Below are 19,723 nucleotides of genomic sequence, written 5' to 3' on the forward strand. Positions count from 1 at the left end.
AATCACTAACAATAAGGGATTGTTTAAATAAATTGCACACCCATGAAAACATTCCAAGGAATTTTTAATATCAGGAATAAAAGCTCATGGTATAATACTAAGTTAAAAGGCAGATTGCAAAATATTTCTACAGTTTGAGTTTATGATAAAGATATTTAAGCCAAGAAAATAGCCTATAAGTGAAGGACAGGGAAGCCTGATGTGCTACAGTCCATGGGGTCACAAAGAGTCAGACATAATGTAGTAACTAAACAACAAAAAGATTAGATTGAAATATCAAGAATGGCTATGAAATCATGGGTGGTTTTCTTATTCTAATGTATACTTTATTATAAATTTCTGTATTTTTCTATAAAGAGTGTAAATTATTTTTTTAATCAGAAAATTTTTTTTGTTTGGTTAATTTGGTTTTTAAGGATGGGTTTGAATTATATGAGCAGTAAGATCTCTTTCAGCTGTGAAATATATCCTAATTCTTTGGCATCCAGGGTGTCCACTTTAACTTTGTCATCTACAATCTTGGGCAAGAGGAGACTGATTGATGTGACATTTTCATTGACACTTTTTATGATCCTTCCAGGTAGCATTTCCAGGAAACTTGCAGCTCATATTCATTCTTCGTCCATCTTGCTTTATCCAGAGAACATTGACTGACATTGGCATTAAGTACTATAGAGGTGAATTTAAAATGAAAGTGCCGGTAAGCAAGATCTTTTTGTCTTGTCTGCATTTATTTAGGGCACGGGGAGAAGATAGCACATGAGCTTGTTTCTAAAGAAGGTAGAGAAAGAGGAGGGCATTCTAGGCAGAGGGAATGGCATGTGTAAGGACACGGAAGCAGGAAGTACACACTTTATGTGAGGTCCATGGGGAAGCCCCATTCTTGTTGGAATTATGTACAGGATAATCTTTTGGAAGAAAAGGTAAGGCATATGGAATATGTCTTAAGTGTAAGGACAGAGGGTCTAGATTGAATTCAGTAAGCAATGGGGATCCAGTGAAGGTTTTTGAGTTGGGTAGTTACTTGGGTAAAGGAATACTGGAATTATATAAATCCAGAGGTATTATGTAAAGATGGTATCCAAGACTGTACAAAGAGATTGAAAAAGGAAGAGAAATTGTAATAGTATGAGTAAAGGAAAATAAGGATCTAAAATTTGGGGGTGAAAAGTATAGGTAACTGTGAGTAAAAATTAAAACCAACCTTGTGATATGCATACAAGTGAAAGTGAAAGTCACTCAGTCATGTCTGACTCTTTGTGATCATTCTCAAGGCCAGAATACTGGAGTGGGTAGCCTTTCGCTTCTCCAGGGGATCTTCCCAACCCAGGGATCAAACCCAGGTCTCCCACATTGCAGGTGGATTGTTTACCAGCTGAGCCACAAGGGAAACACAAGGATACTGGGGTGGGTAGCCTATCCCTTCTCCAGGGGATCTTCCCAACTCAGGAATTGAACCAGGGTCTGCTGCATTGCAGGCAGATTCTTTACCAACTGAGCTATCAGGGAAGCCCATGCAAAAAAGGAAGACTAATTAAAATGAAAAGATTAGAAATTTTACCTCTAATTTTGGCAGAGATATGGGGTAAACCGTCATTTCAGACTTTTGTTGATTGGATTGAAGTTGGTAGTGACTAATATGAGACTAATTGACAGTATTTATCAAAAATTAAAATGTACACACTCTCTGACCTACCTGTGAGTTATTCTGCAGATACATCACACATGTACATAAAACTGTATATATAATGATATTCATTACCAAATTGTGATGGTAAATGGTTGGAAAAAACATAACGCCCAACAATAAGGGGCTGGTTAAATAAATTATGGTTTACCCAAGCAATTAAATACTTTACAGCCATCAAAAGTAGTAAGGTGTGGTACAACCATGGTGGAAACAGTTGGCAGTTTCTTGTAAAGTTAAACATACACCTGCCCCATGATCCACCCAAGAGAAATGAAAACACATACCCAATAATAGATGAATAGATAAAGAAATTGTGGCAAATTAATATAAAAAACATTATGCAACAAACAGGAGTGAAGTACTAAGCATGTAATAATGTGGTTTTATCTCAGAAATATTCTCTTAAAAGAAAGAAGCTAGATATTGTATACCCTGTGGTTCTTTTTACATAAATTTCAAGAAGAGGTAAAACTAAGCTATGGTGATAGAAAATTGAAACAGTGACTGCTGTTAGTGGTGGAGATAGTGGACACCTGAAGGAGGCCTAAGAGAACTTTTGAGGGAAGTGGTTGGAATGTAGGGCTGGGGTTCTATGGGGAGGGGTGAGAAGAACACTATTTTTCTATTACTGTAGAGTCTTTTCCTATTTGAATTTGTTACCACCTACATATATTGTCTGTTCAAAATAAACCCCAAAACACCCCTTTAATTTAAATTGCTCTGAGAAAATATGTAGCTCTTCTTAGTGAAAACTGATCATCTCAAACAAGGAATTTTTCTCTTTTCCATTCTTATTTTCCCTCTGTTAATAGTTCCATTTTGTATTAATAATCAAACTTCTTAAAATACCATCTCCCTATACTTTGGTATTAACCAGAATCAAAATGAATTTTCCATTCTATTGCAAATACTTATTTTAAAATATTTGAGTGTTTAAGGGAAATGTGAGCCATGGATTTTTTTTTATTCTGCTTTCCTGAATTGAGTGACAATTAATATTAGAGAAGGGATGAGTCCTTATAAGAAGTTAATAAACTTGCCATGATCCTCATAAGCTTTCTTCCCCTTCAGAGGTGATGACTAGACAATTGCTTCTTGTAACTCAAAAGGTTTGGACTTTGAACTGAACATTTGACAAAAATCATGCCTCTTGCCCTGGTGTGTATAAAACACATCTCTGCAAGTGATAATATATTGACAAACACATTTGTGTTTATGCCTTGCTTTTCATGTAGTGCATTGATACTAAGGAGAGAATGAATGTCTGCTTCATCTTGATACTGTCTTTAACTGCTTCTATTTGTGATGGTGTATATTGATTCCAATATTCCATATTGATACCAATATGTTGTTCAGTTGCCCAGTCATGTCCAACTCTTTGCGACCGCATGAACTGCAGCACGCCAAGTCTCCCTGTAGCTCACCATCTCCTGAAGTTTGCCAAGTTCATGTCCATTGCATTTGTGATGTCCTCCAGCCATCTCATCCTCTGATGCCCTCTTCTCCTTCTGCCCTCAATCTTTCCCAGAATCAGGGACTTCTCCAATGAGTCAGTTATTTGCATCAGATGACCAAAATATTGGAGCTTCAGTTTCAGCATCAATCCTTCCAATGACCAATGACTATTCAGGGTTGATTTCCCTTAAGATTGACTGGTTTGATCTCCTTGTTGTCCAAGGGACTTTCAGGAGTCTTATCCACATCAATATGCTTTTAATTTTACCCTAAAATGAACTTTTAAAAAAGCTCTTAGTCACCAAAATATGGGCTCATATAGTAGGATGTATTTCAATGCAAAATGTTTACCTTATAGCCTAGCATTGCACCTTCCAAAGGAGACTGAGCTCCTCTCACACTCTGTTGCACTACAGAATTCAGAGTCCTAGTTACCAAGCTTGATGTATTCAAACATCAGCATATATTTTGCCTTTTCATTTGTTTGTTCCTTCCAGTTTTATTGCTATACAGCTGATATACAGCACTGCATAAGTTTAAAGTGTACAGCATAATGATTTGATTTACGTACACCATGAGGTGATTTTTCACAATAAGTTTAGTGAACATTCATCATCTCACATAAATTAAAAAATTTGAAAAATAGATTTTTTTCTTATGATGAGAACTCAGTATTTACTCTCTTAACAGTTTTCATATATAGCAAAAAGCAGTATTAATTACCTTCATCATGTTATATATTACATTCCTAGTACTTGTTTTATCTTATAACAGGAAATTTGCACCTTTTGACCACCTTCATCTAATTCTCCCTCCCCTCACCCCTGTTTCTGGTAACCACAATTTTGTCTTTTTCTATGGATTTGCTTATTTGTTTTTGAAATGTAATTGATCTACAACACTGCTAGTTCCTGTTACATAAAAGAGTGATTTGATATTTCTATGCATTTCAAACTGATCACCATGATGATAAGTCTAGTTAGGTCACCATACAAAGATATTACATAGTATTTGATTATATTCCCCACACTGTACATTTCATATCCATAACTCATTTATTTTGCAACTGGAAGTATGTATCTCTTAATCTCCCTCACCTATTCCTTTCTTCTCCCACCTGCCTCCCCTCTGGCAACCACCTGTTTGTTCTCTGTTTCTATGACTGTTTCTGTGTTGTTAAGGTTTGCACATTTGTTTTGTTTAGATTCCGCATGTAAGTGAAATCATACAGTATATTCCTTTCCTATTTCACTTAGCATAATACTTCCTAGGTCCATCTGTGTTATCACAAGTGGCAAGATTTTATTCTTTTTATGGCTGAGTTATATTCTATTGTATGAATATGCGCATATTCTTTATCCATTCATCTATTGATAGATATTTCAGTTGCATACATATCTTGGCTATTGTAAATAATGCCACAGTGAATATAGGGGTACATATATCTTTTCTGATTAGTGTTTTTTTTTTCCTTCAAATAAATATCCAGGAATGAAATTGCTAGACCTATTTTGCCTTTTAAATGACAGTTCAAGCTGCTTTGTTGTTGGTTTGTTTTCTTTACTTTGTTTTTAAAATATGGTTGCAATATTAGTACTTTACCTTACAGCTCTCTGGCCCATCTTACTGTGCCATCTCCTTGCTTATTTCTAGTTAGAGTTATATTTTCACAGATTGAAGGAAAAAGGAGTTCATTTTGCATGACTCAAAAGAATCAAGTGGACTAAGGTTGTAATTACAATTAAGTCACTGAGCCTTGCTGTACCTTAACTTGAGGAGAGGGGTGCTTTGATATGGCAAGTGGTTTCTAAGTGCCTGTTGCTGACACTTGTCTATCTTGGAACAGCTGTATTCATGGCTAAATCACAAAATTATGTGAAGTGGCCCAGGCAGTCTTGCAAAAATCCCTAAAGAGGCTATGGACATGCAAATTGGTTTCTTAAAATGAACCTTGCAACAGAGTACAGGAAATTCTCCTTTCAAAATTAAATATCATAGTTCTCTTTGAAAGCAACTTAAACAACTGTTTAAGAAGCTATAGATAAGAACATAAACATATACTGAAATTAAAAAAATATGACATTCTTCTTGTAAAACAGCTGTTCTAAGAATGTACATGTTGGAAATGGTATGTCAGTTCCAGCCTCAGGAGGAAATGAGAAGGAGGCTTTGAAGGAAGAAATTTCTTAAACTCAAAGGTCCCAAAGGAGGTTGGAGGGTCATCACATGCCTTTCAGGGCCACAGGAAAGCACCAAGTTTTGACCAGTGGGCAGAAGCAGAGGGGAAGGGAGAGTGTAGACCAGAGCCTTTACTGGGGTTTCCATGGGAAAGGCAAGGCAGGGCAGGGTAACCAGTTTAGGACTGACTGGTTGAAATAGTTTCAGCAGGCTTTGGGGCAAGTGAATCTCTAGTTGTTACCTGGCCCTGGGATGATTTTTTTTTTTTAATTTTTCATTTCATTTTACTATTATTATAATTGTCTGCACTGGGTCGTCATTGTTGCACATGGGCTTTCTCTAGTGGTGAGCAAGGGCTGTTCTCTAGCTGTAATGTGCAGGCTTCTTATTGTGTTGGCTTCTCTTGTTGCAGAGCATTGGCTCTAGGGTGTGTGAACGTCAGTAGTTGTAGCACATAGCTCAGTAGTTGCAGCTCAAGAGCTCTAGAGCGTGAGCTCAGTGGTTGTGGGGCCCAGATTTAGTTGCTCTGCAGCATGTGGAATCTTCCTGGATCAGGGATTGAACCCATGTCCCCTGCATTAGCAGGTGAATTCTTTACCACTGGACCAGCAGGGAAGTCCCCTAGGATGATTTAGGGCAGCAGAAATGTTGACTTGCCGTATGAGAGTTAGTTAAGAAAGTAGTTGGGGGACACTGGCTTGGAATTGGTTTTCATATGATAGATGTGCTCCCTCCAGTCCTTTTTTTAATCTCTAAAAATTAATTAGCCTTTAAAAATTAATTAGCCTCTCCCCAGTCAGTGAGACCATAAATGCCAGAACATCAAGAATACAGAAAATAAGTTAATTTAGTTAATATAACTGGCCCTGTGATGAAAGGATGCCAAATAGACAAATTCAGAACATAAGAAAACACAGAATAACTATTTTAAGGCCAAGTTTACATACTCAGTGTGTTCTATGAGTTTGATGAGTGAAATTATTCTGCTTCCCCTCTTATGTAGAATTTAAAATGTTTTTCCTTCTTGACCCATTAAAGATTTAAAGAGAAAAAAAGTTTCATGATGAAACTACCCCTCCATTTTTTTTTTTATTTGCATGCACTAAAATTTACTCTTTTTTATGTTGAGTTGAATGTTGTTGTTCTGTCAGGTCTGACTCTTTGTGACCCCATGGACTGCAGCATGCCAGGCTTCCCTGTCCATCACCAACTCCTGGAGTTTGCTCAAACTCATGTCCATTGAGTCAGTGATGCCATCCAACTATCTTAGCCTCGGTCACTCCCTTCTCCTCTTGCCCTCCATCTTTCCCAGCATCAGTTGTATGAGTTTTGACAAATACATGGTGTTATTTAACCAAAACCACAGTAAAGAAACACACTGATTTCATCACCCTCCAAAATCTCCTGATGTTGCCCTTTGTACTCAGCTCTAACCCCAGCAGCCACTGATCTGTTCTCCATCCCTAGAATTTTGTCTTTTCCTGAGAGTGCCTTTTGAGTCTGACTTTTTTCACTTAGCATAAAACATTTGGACTTTCACTTAGCATAAAACAGTCTGACTTCTTTCACTTAGCATAAAACATAAAACAATATCCATGTTGTTTCATTCTAAAGTAGATTTATCACTTGACTAATATGATATAATATTAGGGAAAAAAGTGTATATTCTCATGTCCTCTGACCAAGAATCTGTTCTAAGAATGTATATGTTGGATATGACATGGTAAAGTTAGTACTGCCACCAGAGGAAAGAGGGCAAGGCTTTGGAGGAAGAAGTTTATTATACTCACAGGTCAAAACAATCAACAACTGAAGAAATATAAGTCCTTAGTTAAAGGCTGCAGTAGGGTGTGTTTCAGAGATGGAATGAGTAGGGGGTATGATATGGTCCTTGGGACAGAGCTGGGACCATGCCCTTTGCACGACCACTGCAGAGGAGGATAAAGAGACAATTTGGAGTGTGTCATCCTTCTGTAGATATCTGGGCATTCATTCAGCAGCAGGCTCACTAATTTATGAAAACCCACTCCCTATCACCTCCAAACTTCCTCCACACAAGGTTAGTTGGGGGCATATCACCATTATTTAGAGAAGAGGCATCATTGTAGTGAATCTTCTCTCTGTACTCTTCAATGTGTCCCATTGTTATAATTTTATTTTCATGTTTACCAGTCCACCCTTTATTGGAATATTCATTGCAGATTTTTAGGTCTCAGCAGAGCATTTGCTTTTGGTGACTGAAGGGTGTATCTTAACCCGGGAACTTTTGACAAAAATTTAGCTAAACAAGACCTGACTTATACGTAGCTTAGAACTGAGCTCATCATTTTGTTGTAGGCTGTTCAACACTCCTATTCCTCCCTCAAAGTGGGGAAATGGAAAGAGATTTTAAAATGTTTCTCTATTGGATATAAATGCCTGATCAGGCCAAGTTGAAGTACTATTTAGTAAAATCTTGATAAGCTACTTAATTGTCTGTGAGGAATATATTAGGTTTTTTCTGTTATAGATTGTTATGTTAAACTCCATTTCTGACCTTCATGACTACATTGACAAAAGCCAATTGACAGAGGACTTAGGGGGAACTTTGGAGTATCGCCACAGTCAGTGGATAAATCATCGAACCGTGAGTACCAACTCACGTGCCCTTTTCAGCGTCCCTCCTGGTGTTTTAGAGACAGGGACTTAAAGATCAACTGTTGGACAGTTATTGCCCATGACTACCTAACATCGGGAAGGTTGGGTTTTCTAAGTGACAGGCTGGGGGAGAGAAAGGGTGGAAGGATAAAAGCTGGGGCTTCTCCTGCTGATTACTTTGATCTTGCCTCATTTTCTGGTATAGCGGTCCCGGGGGACTTGATTTAGAGCGTACCCAGGGAGTTTGCAAAATACCAATACTCTGCTATACCTCAAGGAATTTAATATACTTGATCTGGGATGAGTGTCAGGCATTAGTGGGCCACAAGCTCCCCAGATAATTCTAGTGTACAGACAGATTCAAACCTACCAAGTCAGAAGAAGCTGCATCTAAATGTAGACACCACTGCGTATTGTCTGAGCTCAGGTGACTTACTAAACCTCTCTAAGTTTGTCTGCTCCTCTGTTAAAATGGGACTAACACAGTGGGTTCTCAGCTGAAGGCGATATTGCCTACAGAGGACATTTGTTTTTAGGCAGGCATTTTTTATAATCATAACTTGGGGAGAAGGATGTTAACTGGCATATCCTGGGTAGAGGCCAAGGATTCTGCAAAACATCATATAATTATTTCACAGATAAAGGAACAGACCTTCAGAGTGAAGAGGTAATTTATCTAAGGTCATTGGATCAAGTTGTAGCAGAGCCAAGACTAAGATCAAACTTTTTTGAGTCAACCTATTAGGGTCAGTTCCTTTGTACCTTTTCCACTTAGTGATTATTCACTAATCAGATGCATGGAATCAAGTTATTTTGTTAATAGGACTCACCACAGGAAACCTCTGGCTTTCCCCTGTTTCTAGGATGCCATTTCCAGGCATTACACCTGATTGTTTTAATTCTTACTGTTACATTTGTCAGGTACTCATCTGTGCCTAAGATTCTTTCAGATTTGCCATTCCTTTTGATCCTCAAAAAAAACTCCTGAAAAGAAAAAAAAAAAAAAAACCAAACAGGTTGACTGGATCCTGCCTTCTTTCCTTCCTTACTGCCCTAGTAATATGATCTTGGCCAGTTCATTTGACCTGCTAGAACTTCAGTTCTCTCTTTCATAAATTGGAGATGAAATACCTCCCACTCTAGATTACTGAGGTGCTAGACAAATGTAGAGCACAAAGTTCAATGCATAGCCTACTGTGTACACTCAGGAAATACTTCTGTCCTATTAAGATAGCATAATGGTGAATGTTAATCCCTCCACACTGTTATGATTGTCTGACCTTCCAGGCCATTGAAAACTTTGCTCTGGCATTGAAGACCACTGCCCAGATGCTTCAGACTTTTGGGGACTGCCTGGCTACAACAGAGCTGCCCAGAAGCATCCTTTCCACTGAAGACCTTCTCATGTCCCACACGAGGCAGCGTAACAAGTTGCAGGTGAGTGGTCAGTGATCTGTCAGAGGCCAGCCTCTGTGCTGGCAGATGGTCAGCTTCTTGGAGAGTTCTGGGAGAAAAATTAAAAGTTAAGCCCTCTTCTCCAGTGACTTGGCAGCCACTAACCATCTTTAATCTTCCAGATAGGCAATATATGAAGAGAAAAATCTTTGAATGACTGGTAGTACATGTGAAAGAATTGAAGGTAAGACCTGTGAAAAGCAGCCCCTCCAAAGGGAACTCATTCTGGCTTGGTGCTGGTGAGACAAGGTGTGTGAGCATCCGTTCAAGGCACACACTCCTATGATCTGCTCAAGACAGAACAGGATATAATGGACTGAAATTGCAGGGAAGGAGGGAGGGATGGGAGTTGGCTCTTGAAGCATAAGTTTTCCTGAGGTGGTTGTGAAGTTTGGGGGCAGAATAATAAGCTGGCTTATTGCTTCACTTCTCTCAGGGATGTATCTTTTTAGTTGGGAACCAGTTTGAGAAATAGGACTATGAAGGCACTCTGAATTGGATTTAAGGAGAGGCACCTATTAAAGGATTCATAAAAGCATGTCAGAACCTGCTGGGAAGGCATCTTGGCAGATTCTTTTAGGCCATGCAGTAAAGAGAAATCTTCTCAGGTCTTACTGGATGGGTGTCAGCCCCTTTCCGCCACCAGAAGCACAAACAGACCAAAGCTATTATTTGGCAAGAGAGGGCTTCCCCAATGGCTCAGTGAGTGAAGAATCTGCCTGCAATACAGACAACACAGGAGATGGAGGTTCAAGCCCTGGTTTGGGAAGATTCCCTGGAGGAGGAGATGGCCACCCAGTCCAGTATTCTTGCCTGAAAAATCCCATGGACAGAGGAGCCTGGCCAGCTGCAGTCCTTGGGATCACAAACAGTTGGACACCACTGAGAGACTAAGCACACAAGCCTTCCAGGACTCAACAAGGCAGCAAATCAAGGATTGAAGGTTGACACATCATAGCATTACATGTATTCTTGCTGTGTTGAGCATAAGAAGAGCTGAACTCTCTTATCTGTGACCCAAAATATGCAAAAATTTTGTTTTGCTAGGTGGTTGAGTTTTTATTTATTCAGCATATATTTATGACCTAACATCACATTCCAAGGAAACAAACAAAATGCAAACTCAAAGAACACATAGTTTAGTTAGGGAAGTCAGAGTCAGGTAGTTGAGGCAAATTAATTATTCCATGTGTCAGGAAAAACTGTTTAATTCTGTCTTTAAGGGTCTTGGTTACCAAAAAGAGTTCAAAATATATTCTCAGAATTTCTCTGAGTAATCAAAAGGTCTGGTTTGAAACTGTAGAAACTGGAAAATTCCCTGGAAATGCCTTTTAGAAGCTTGACCTATTTCATTGCCAAACATATTGGCCAAGTTCACCTCCCATGGTTCTTGGAAGATGGCATGGGGTGTGGAAGGCTGGGTCTAGGGCACCTCTCTGAAGTCTGCTAGAAAAGGGTTGGTGATCCATGCCCACAGGTCACAGACCACAGAAGACTGCAGAGCATCAATTAATGTATGGGTGTGATGCTGAACATCAGCGCCTATAGGAAGGCACTGTGAACAGGGCTCCAGCCTGGGCTCATGAGCAGGTGTGTTCTGTATGTCGTTCCAAGAAGGGTTGGGAGAGGTTGCAGAGCAGAAGAATCAAGATGACCAGGCGGCCAATCAGGGAGGCCTCTGGAGAAAAGATAAACAGAAATTGGATTTTAGATGAGGACACATATCTGAGGGGTGAAACCAGCTGTAGGGGCAGTGAGGGTTCACAGGGAAGGTAGATAAGTAAGTATTCTGTCATCTCTACACAGGCAGTGTTCCACAGAGGTAAAGGGAGGGGTAGAACCAGCCTCCGAGATGGAGTAGTGTCATTTTTTTTAGTTCACAGTAGCCAGAAGTTCTTGGAATTAAAACAGGATGTGTCCAAGTCAAATTATTATGCTGTACACCCTGAAACTTACACAGTGCTATATGTCAATTATATCTCAGTAGAACTGGACGAAAAAAGTGTATTAAGTGAATTTTGGTTAAATTTAAATTATTCTGTCTTTATTTGACCAAGTAATATTAATATTCTTTTAAAGACAATACATAGTGTTTCTTCTGTGATTACTAATTGTTGACCTGGTACAACTTTGATTTCTTTGCTTCATATCTTATAAATTAGAAGCAAAAATTCCAAAATCATTAAACTGGATTTAATTTTTCCTCTTTCTGATCCAAAAATGCTTTAGAGAGAGAAAGGGTTTATACTACAAAAAAAGGAACACTGTTTAAACTTTTACTAATAACTCAGTTTTATGACCACTTATATATAATTTTATTTTATTTTGATTAGAGTATTTTACCTAATTTTTAAACCAAAGTTTCCATAACTAATTGAATATTTTTTTTATTTAGAAAGCATATTTTCCAAATGAAAAAATAGTGTAAGACTGATTCTCAGAACAGTGAACTTTTAAGTCCATTTAAATATCTACACAAGTTACAGTGTGTGATTTATGGCTTCCTCCAGGCCTGGAGAGTTTTTGTCTGAACAACACAGCATTAAGAGACTTGGTTTAATGTCTTGATTTCCTTTCCCCAGGGGATCTTTGAGAGCCCTTATTTTAGATTCACATAAGTACATAGTTACCTCTACAATCAGCCAATGAAAGTAGGAGAGTTGTTGAACTTGAGGACTTTTACAGCCTCTGCACTGATTCTGTATGTAGTTGTTACCACATTCTTCAGAACTATCGTCAAAAGAATCTCTTCTGTCTTGACCACACTTGTATATCAAACCAATCTGGTTACAAAGAAAAAAAGTCTCAGAACATTCATAGCAGAAGAAACAAACCAAACTTCCAAGCAAACATCACTTTAAAGGAGTTCTTCTCTAGAAGAAACATAAATTCTTTCCTTAAGGCAGAGCCACACGTTGGCTCTTAATCCATATTTATGATCAAAAAGGCTCCCAATAGCAATATGTGCTCTTTTCTGTCCAATCAGATTGTAGGCACTTGGGCTTCATATTAAGACTTAAAACTTTATTTTCTCTGTGATTTCGCCATACCTTCCCTGGTAAAGAATTCTTCAGCAATGCAGGAGACCTGGGTTCGATCCCTGCATTGGGAAGATCCCCTGGAGAAGGGAAAGGCTACCCACTCCAGTATTCTGGCCTGGAGAATTTCATGGACTGTATAGTCCATGGAGTCACAAAGAGTTGGACACAATTGAGTGACTTTCACTTCACTTCACTTCGCTATACCATCTGAGGAAGAGAAAGGAAGAGAGAGTCCTGTACACACATTCAGTACTGGTCTTCTTTGGTGGGAGACTAAGGTCCTCATAAGTCAAGACAAGCACACATAACTCAGCACACTCATCCCATCCCTGTATGTGCTTCTTGCACATGGATGGACAGTTGGAGCATACATTTAGAGCATGTGCACACAGGGACCCCAAACTCCTCTGAAAATTGGATCCTTCTCCAAGGAGAGCTCTCATTTCCTGAGGAAAGGCAGCCTTAACAGAATACAGGCCATCTCTCAGTGTACAAGCAGTATGGCCACACTCACCTGCTGCCACTAGGATCCTATCTGCACAAGAGAAAACTCACCAAAACTCCCAAAAACATATATAGGTGTTCCCATAAGCAAGTCCCTGAGCTCCTCCTCCACCCTGAATGCCAGCAGTAAAAAAACAAACAAACAAAAAAAAACCCCCCCAAAAACAAAAAAACAACCAAGAATTTCTTTCCATGGGAACAAAACTAATGATCCTTGGGCTGTAGGACCACTGGGAAGCAAGTTCCCATTCACATGAAGCAAGGGAAATTGAGGCTTGCCTCATACCATATATAAAGATTCTCTTAAAATTGATCAAAGAACTAAATGTAAAGTCTAAAACTATAAAACACTTAGAGGAAAATACAGATGTAAATCTTCATGACTTTAGATTAAGCAATGGTTTTGTAGATATGACACCAATTCTTGTCAACCATAAAAAGAAAGTAACTCAATTTAAAAACATGTAAAGGTAGTTAGGACTCCTTGCTGTCACTGCTGAGGGCCTGGGTTCAATCCCTGATCTGGGAACTAAGATCCTGCAAGCCACAGCAGTGCCAAACAAAAAATAAGTAAAAATTAAAAAATAAAAATGGGCAAAGGATTTGAATAGACGTGGGTTGCAAAGAGTCAAACACAACTAAAGTTACTTAGCATGCACACATATATCCAAAGAAGGTATATAAATGACTTATTAATTCCCAGGTGGCTCAGTGATTAAGAATCTGCTTGCCAGTGCAGGAGATGCAGGAGACACAGATTCAATCCCTGGATTGGGAAGATTCCCTGGAGAAAGAAGTGGCAACCCACTCCAGTATTCTTGCCTGGGAAATCCCACAGACTAAGCAGCCTGGTGGACCACAGTCCATGGAATCACAAGTCAGACACAACTGAGCGACTGAGCACAAAGCACGTGAAGACATCTGCAATATCATTAGTCAGTAGAGAAATGAAAATTAAAACTGCAATGATATACCTACTAGGATGGCTATGCAGTCTGACTGCTGTATTCATGGTTCTTAATCCAAGGATTCAAACTACTGTGGATTGAAAATACTTTAAAAAAATTCCAGAAAATTTCTAAAAGTGAAAAATGGAAATTTTCTTGCACCTGGAAATGACTTACATAGCATTTACATTCTATTAGGTATTATAAGTAATCTAGAGATGACTTAAATATGCAGGAAGATGTCTGTATGTTATATGCAAATATCATACCATTTTATATAAGGGACTTGAGCATCTGCAGATTTTGGTATCTGAGGCGGGTCCTGGAACCAATCCCCTGTGGATACCAAGGGACAACTGTGCTGGCATTGTAAATTTGACTCTATTTTGTTTGCAGGAAATCCAAATAATAATGTTAATTTTATTTGGAATTTAAAATACCTATATAATCTGATGGTTTTTGAAAACATGTTTCCTAGCTTTGTCCACTCAAAAGAACCTGGAAGCAAAGACACCCTAGTAACAATGCATATGCCAGCTAGCACTCAGATCTTGATTTATAAATATCACTTTCTATCAAAAGAATGCAAGACTCCTTGGAGAAATAGGAAAATATAAAAGACAAGAAAGGAAAATACAAGAAGGACCTGGAATATTTTGTTTTGCCAAGAACCTAGAAAGGTCCAAAAGATTAATCGAGGCTCAATCAAAAAGGGAGAACCAGCTCAAAGAGGGGCTCACAATGACCAAAGTTGGACACTTTAACCATCAAAAACAATAATGACTACAATTGACTAACATAGTAAAAAATAAAAAAATTTGAGTATGTAATAATAACCCCCCAAATAATAGAAAACTTATCTAGTGGCCCATACTCTTTTAAAATGTGAGTGATTAAAAGAATAAAAGGCCAAAGAACTGGTCCTGATTAAAGACTAAAGAGATATGACAATTAAATACAGTGTTCAAGTCTAGATTGGACCCTGGATTATAGAAAAAGGAATTTTATAAGGGATGTTACTGGGACAACAGGGGAAATCTGAATATGAAATTTGCATATTAGATATTGTATCAGTGTTAAACATCTAGATTTTTTTTTACTATTGTGGGTATTTAAGAGTCATGCTCTTAGGGCAAAAGGTGCACGATATCGGTGAATGACGTTAGATGGTTTAGAAACAATCTATGGGACAGGGAGAAAAGAAGGAATAGAGGGAAGGAGAGAGAAAGCAAATGTGACAAAATGTGAACAGTTGGTGAATAGGGATGAAAAAATATATGGGAATTCTTTGTAAGTCTGTTTTCATTTCAAAATTTTAAAGTTTAAAACATGAAAAGTCTCTCTCTCTCTCTCTCTCTCTCTCTCTCTTTTTTTTACAGGAAACAGCTAATAAATGTAAACAAATAACAGAGTTAGAAAACCCTAATGAAATAAATGACTAGGGCAACAATCATCAATCATTAGGTTGTATCTGACTCCTGTGTTGATTTGTCAGTGGGCTGCTCTATATAGGTATTAAATATTTTGAATTGTCACCACTGTGAACAAGGACAAACTCCATTTTGGGTTTGGGCAACTTACCTTTATGCTGTCCAAGTACCATAGTTCCTCAGTCTTTCCCTCCATGTTTATGGCAGATTTTGGTAACCCTATTGAAGCTTTTCTATAGGGAGAAGGAGAAGGGAAAAGCTAAGAGCATTTACTAATGACTGCTTTTTTTCCCCCCATCATATCTTGTTTTTAATCCATCTGCAACCTAATTTCTTTAGACTATTTTTAATTCATCCAACCTACAAATATTTAATGAGCACTGATGAGATAAGAAATGAGGACTGATACCTGAGAGTGGAAAAGAAGGGTTATGTCCAGTTCCCAGGCAGGAATACCAGCCAGGTGGCCGACTTGGGGCATTACCTGGAGAGGACAGAGCCACAGGGTCTGTCCAGAGAATTGTGATCAGAGGAGTCAAATCTGTCATCAGCCCAGATCTTAGGACAAGTTTGAGGCTGGCTGTAGGTAGTGGAGGCCTTCCCAGGGTTGAATCCTGAGATGAGATGGGGGACAAGGAGCAAAGGTATAAGGTCGAGAGGGCTTGGATTTCTGTGTGACTGGAGTAAGAGAGTATAAAACCCTTCCACGGGGAATGAATGTGCTCTGCATCAGTGAGGTTGGTGGTGGCTGGCCTGCAGGAAGAGATTTAATGTTTGTGTGCATCGAGGAGATTGCTTGGTAATTATGGGCCTGTTCTTACCTTTAGGGCATACCAAACCAGCATCTTGAGTGATCCATGAACCAAACCCCAAATTCACAGCCGCAAAATTCTAGGCCATAGTCCATCCCTTTTGGCCTACCTTAAATGTAATGATCAGGGCACTGAGAGATCACCTGCACTATGCAAGCAGAGGACTAGAGCCACTGGATTTGGAAGGAGATAACCTGACATCTTCCTCAGTTGCAATGCCCTAAGTCCCCACAGAGACTTATTGAGAATAAAATTGACTTGGAAATATGAATCTTCCCATGTCAAACTGAAATTGCTGCTCCTCTCCTCTGTACTTTGATAGTTGAACAAGGCCACACTTTGGGTTAGGGGCAGGACTAGCAGGTATTTATTGATGAGACCAGATGAAGTTTTTTTCATGGTTAACTGTATGGCATCTTCCATCACTTAACATTTGATATCTGTCATTTTCTTATTTCTGACCACTATCTTGGATTAAAAAACAGATTTTATTAACTAATTATTTTAAATTTATAGTAACTTGAGATATGCACAAAATTTAAGAGTTGTTGCTTTTGGAGTGGGAACGTGGATGGGCTGTGGATATAACACTTGGTGTTTCAATATGTGCATGTGCGCATGCTAAGTCACTTTAGTCATGTCTGACTCTTGCGATGCCATGGACTATCGCCCGCCAGGTTCCTCTGTCCATGGGACTCTCTAGGCATGAATACTAGAGTCGGTTGTCATGCCCTCCTCCAAGGGATCTTCCCGACTCAGGGATGGAACATGCATCTCTTATGTCTCCTGCATTGACAGGCAGGTTCTCTACCATTAGCACCACCTTGGAAGCCCCTTTTCAATATGTACTCTTTTATATATTTTGAATTTTGTATCATGTGTTTGTATTATTTATTAGGAGCAAGTTAATCAATTTAAAAAGCTATAGCTTGACTTCTACTTAGCACTTAATTTGCTAAATATAATAATATAATAAAAATATACTTACCATTGTACTCAGGCTTCCCAGGTGGTGCTAGTGGTAAAGAACCCGACTGCCAATGCAGGAGACATAAGAGACTCGGGTTCGATCCCTGGATTAGGAAGATCCCCTGGAGGAGGCAATGGCACCCCACTCCATTATTCTTGCCTGGAGAATCCCAGGGACAGAGGATCCTGGTGGGCTATAGTTCGTAGGGTCACAAAGAGTCAGACTGTGGCAACTTAGAATGCACACATGCACCACTGTACTGCACTCATCTGAAGTCTACCTAGAATTTGCTTTGAATTCCTTCTCAGAGAGACTATATTCTCCTTTCTCTAGGATGAGCTGAAATTACTTGGAAAGCAAGGGGCCACATTGCTGTCATGCATGCAAGAACCAGCAACCAAAAGTCCCACCAGCAAACTCAGTCTCAATGAAGTTGAGAATGTAGCTACCGTGGAAAGGTGAGTGAGAAGGGTGGTATCTGCTTTTTCTGGAGAGAATACATAGAACCAGATGATGTGAAACAACCAAAAACAGATTGGAACAGCTGCCAATGGGTCTTGGTGGGGTCAAGGAAGAATATTTGAGACAACAAAGGAAAAACCATAGTGTCCTTCTGGCATCCATCTACAGAGATCTTTTTATGAGAAAGCCATTCCCTCCTCCTATGATCTGCTTTCATCCCAGGATGTCAAGGAATATGGTAGTATTTACTGAGCCTTCATTGCCAAAAAACTGTTTGGTTAGGTGCTCTGTTTGCACACCTGTCTTCTTAGGTAGAAAGAAATAGGCAGAAAGGTAAGATTACCTGGAGCACATTTTAAAGGTTACCTGGGGCACATTTTAAAGCATGGCAGATGCATCTGAGGTTTCTGCCTAGCGCTGAGGGTATCCTGATTGAAAATGGAAAATAGGGGAACCAGCTGAACCACGAGAAAGTCATAGGTGACACAGACTTCAGTGTGAGGAGATCATCACAATTAGTAACCCTGACTGAAAACATGGGTGTTATCTGCATGAGCCTATGGAAATGAACGCTAATCACATGTCTTTTCTTGTTCTTTCTTGACAGGTTATTAGTTCAGTTGGATGAAACAGAAAAAGCCTTTAGTCAGTTCTGGTCTGAGCATCACTTGAAGCTTAATCAATACCTACAACTACAGCACTTTGAACACAATTTTTGTGAGGTGTTATTTTCTTGTTTAATAAAACTTCCTTTTAGGGTTCTGTTAGGGGAGTGCATAGTTCAGTGACTTCTGGTTCTCTTTTTCCCCTTGAACTCTGGGTATCAGGCTCCACATCTTCTTCCTAGTCCAGTCCTTTCCATATGTCTTTGATTCCTCTTCTCACCTTTTTAGTGGGGGTAGCAATGTACCAGAATCCCATTTTCCCACATGATATTTCAGTGATGGTTTACCTTCCTTTTTGTTTCAGCGTAGCTTCAACATTCCATCTATACATTGTCTCAGCACCCCCAGGTGTGTTTTTTTTTTTTTTAACATAATTCATTTACTTTAATTGGGGATTAGATGATATGCTTTTAACATTATTATTTGCATTTTGAATTTATTCTTCAGCCATTCATCACATTTACGAGGTATTTATTAAGGCATTTCAGTACCCCCAGTTTAATCTGAAAGCTGATGAGCTGTTTAAAAAAAGTCTATATAGATATGCACATATCCTGAATCGTTTTTGGATTTTCAAGTTGTCTAGAGTATAACAAGCCTATACTTGTAGATAGGATGTCCATTGGCTTATTTCTGGGCTTTCTAAAATGTCTTGTAGGTTAAGCTAGCCCTGGACAACTTGTTGGCGGAGCAGGCAGAGTTTTCAGACATCGGAGACAATGTGGTGCATGTGGAACAACTTCTTAAGGAACACAAAAAACTGGAAGGAGAAGGCCAGGTTTGTTTGTTTGTTTTTTTCCATTTTTGTGGACTGGGAAGAAGGTCCCTGTGGATGGTGACAGATCATGGCCACTCATTAATTGTTAGAAGGTTGCCAAAAGACACAGGATTGGCCAAATACTGACTTTTTAGTGACCCCACTCCCACCTCCAGGTCCCCAGGGAATTATGCACGTTAACAACTATGAGGAATAATGCAGGCAGTACGGAGTTCTGTTAAGGCTGCCCGAGCACCCAGTTGAGGCTGGAGGCTTAGGTGGGGTGAGAGTTCCAGGTGGCCCTGCCCATTCATTCAGTGACAAGGCTAGAGAGGAATAGCAGGAAGTAAGGTCACATTGGGTGTGTTACCCACTGCCGGATATGGAGGCGGGCTTGGTGGTAAGGAGGGGAAACTTTAAAAGGAGAAACCAGAAAAAAAAAAAACCAACTAGTTTTATAATAAGCAAGATGGTGAAAAAGGGGAAATTGGTCCACATTAGTTCTGTTGCTACACAGAACTGGTAAAGCTTTCTCCTTTCTCATGCTCAAAGAGTTGTAAATATCAGACATGTAAAGAAATAAATGCCTCAAATTCTCATCCCCAAGTTAAACAGTTTCCCAGATCTGTACACAGATCAGCACTTAGGAGTGGGTCTATCTTCAATCTCTACAGATTTGGCTTGTTACAAATTAAGAAAGACCAGTCATTTCTTACCAGA

General features: G+C 39.2%; 2 protein-coding genes across 13 annotated transcripts in view; one reads left to right on the forward strand and one right to left on the reverse strand.

Moving 5' to 3' along the window:
• Positions 1–19,723, forward strand: part of MCF2L2 (MCF.2 cell line derived transforming sequence-like 2) — a 269,424-nt gene that overhangs the window by 89,053 nt on the left and 160,648 nt on the right. For 4 of the 5 annotated variants that reach the window (XM_070466335.1, XM_020879915.2, XM_070466334.1 and 1 more), the window contains 7 exons: positions 581–700; positions 7,833–7,949; positions 9,248–9,397; positions 17,453–17,577; positions 18,189–18,303; positions 18,556–18,594; positions 18,905–19,024. In XM_070466335.1, the coding sequence (XP_070322436.1) occupies positions 581–700; positions 7,833–7,949; positions 9,248–9,397; positions 17,453–17,577; positions 18,189–18,303; positions 18,556–18,594; positions 18,905–19,024 (786 nt within the window). The remainder of the gene's footprint in view (positions 1–580; positions 701–7,832; positions 7,950–9,247; positions 9,398–17,452; positions 17,578–18,188; positions 18,304–18,555; positions 18,595–18,904; positions 19,025–19,723) is intronic. The other variant, XM_020879919.2, reaches the window with a different exon arrangement.
• The window catches only part of B3GNT5 (UDP-GlcNAc:betaGal beta-1,3-N-acetylglucosaminyltransferase 5), a 77,430-nt gene continuing 68,155 nt past the window's right edge, over positions 10,449–19,723 (reverse strand). For 6 of the 8 annotated variants that reach the window (XR_011487275.1, XR_011487277.1, XR_002311310.2 and 3 more), the window contains 3 exons: positions 15,489–15,570; positions 12,046–12,198; positions 10,449–11,093 (listed from right to left, as the gene is read on the reverse strand). Coding sequence is in view for 1 of the 8 variants with exons in the window: in XM_070466339.1 (XP_070322440.1) it covers positions 11,082–11,093; positions 12,046–12,198; positions 15,489–15,570 (247 nt within the window). In the remaining 7 variants the exon portion in view is untranslated. Of the gene's footprint in view, positions 11,094–12,045; positions 12,199–15,488; positions 15,571–15,821; positions 15,952–17,137; positions 17,241–19,723 lie in introns of all 8 variants that reach the window. The other 2 variants (XR_011487280.1, XR_011487279.1) reach the window with 2 other exon arrangements.

The sequence above is a fragment of the Odocoileus virginianus genome, chromosome 4 (assembly GCF_023699985.2).
Source record: "Odocoileus virginianus isolate 20LAN1187 ecotype Illinois chromosome 4, Ovbor_1.2, whole genome shotgun sequence".
Classification (NCBI taxonomy): Eukaryota; Metazoa; Chordata; class Mammalia; order Artiodactyla; family Cervidae; genus Odocoileus; species Odocoileus virginianus.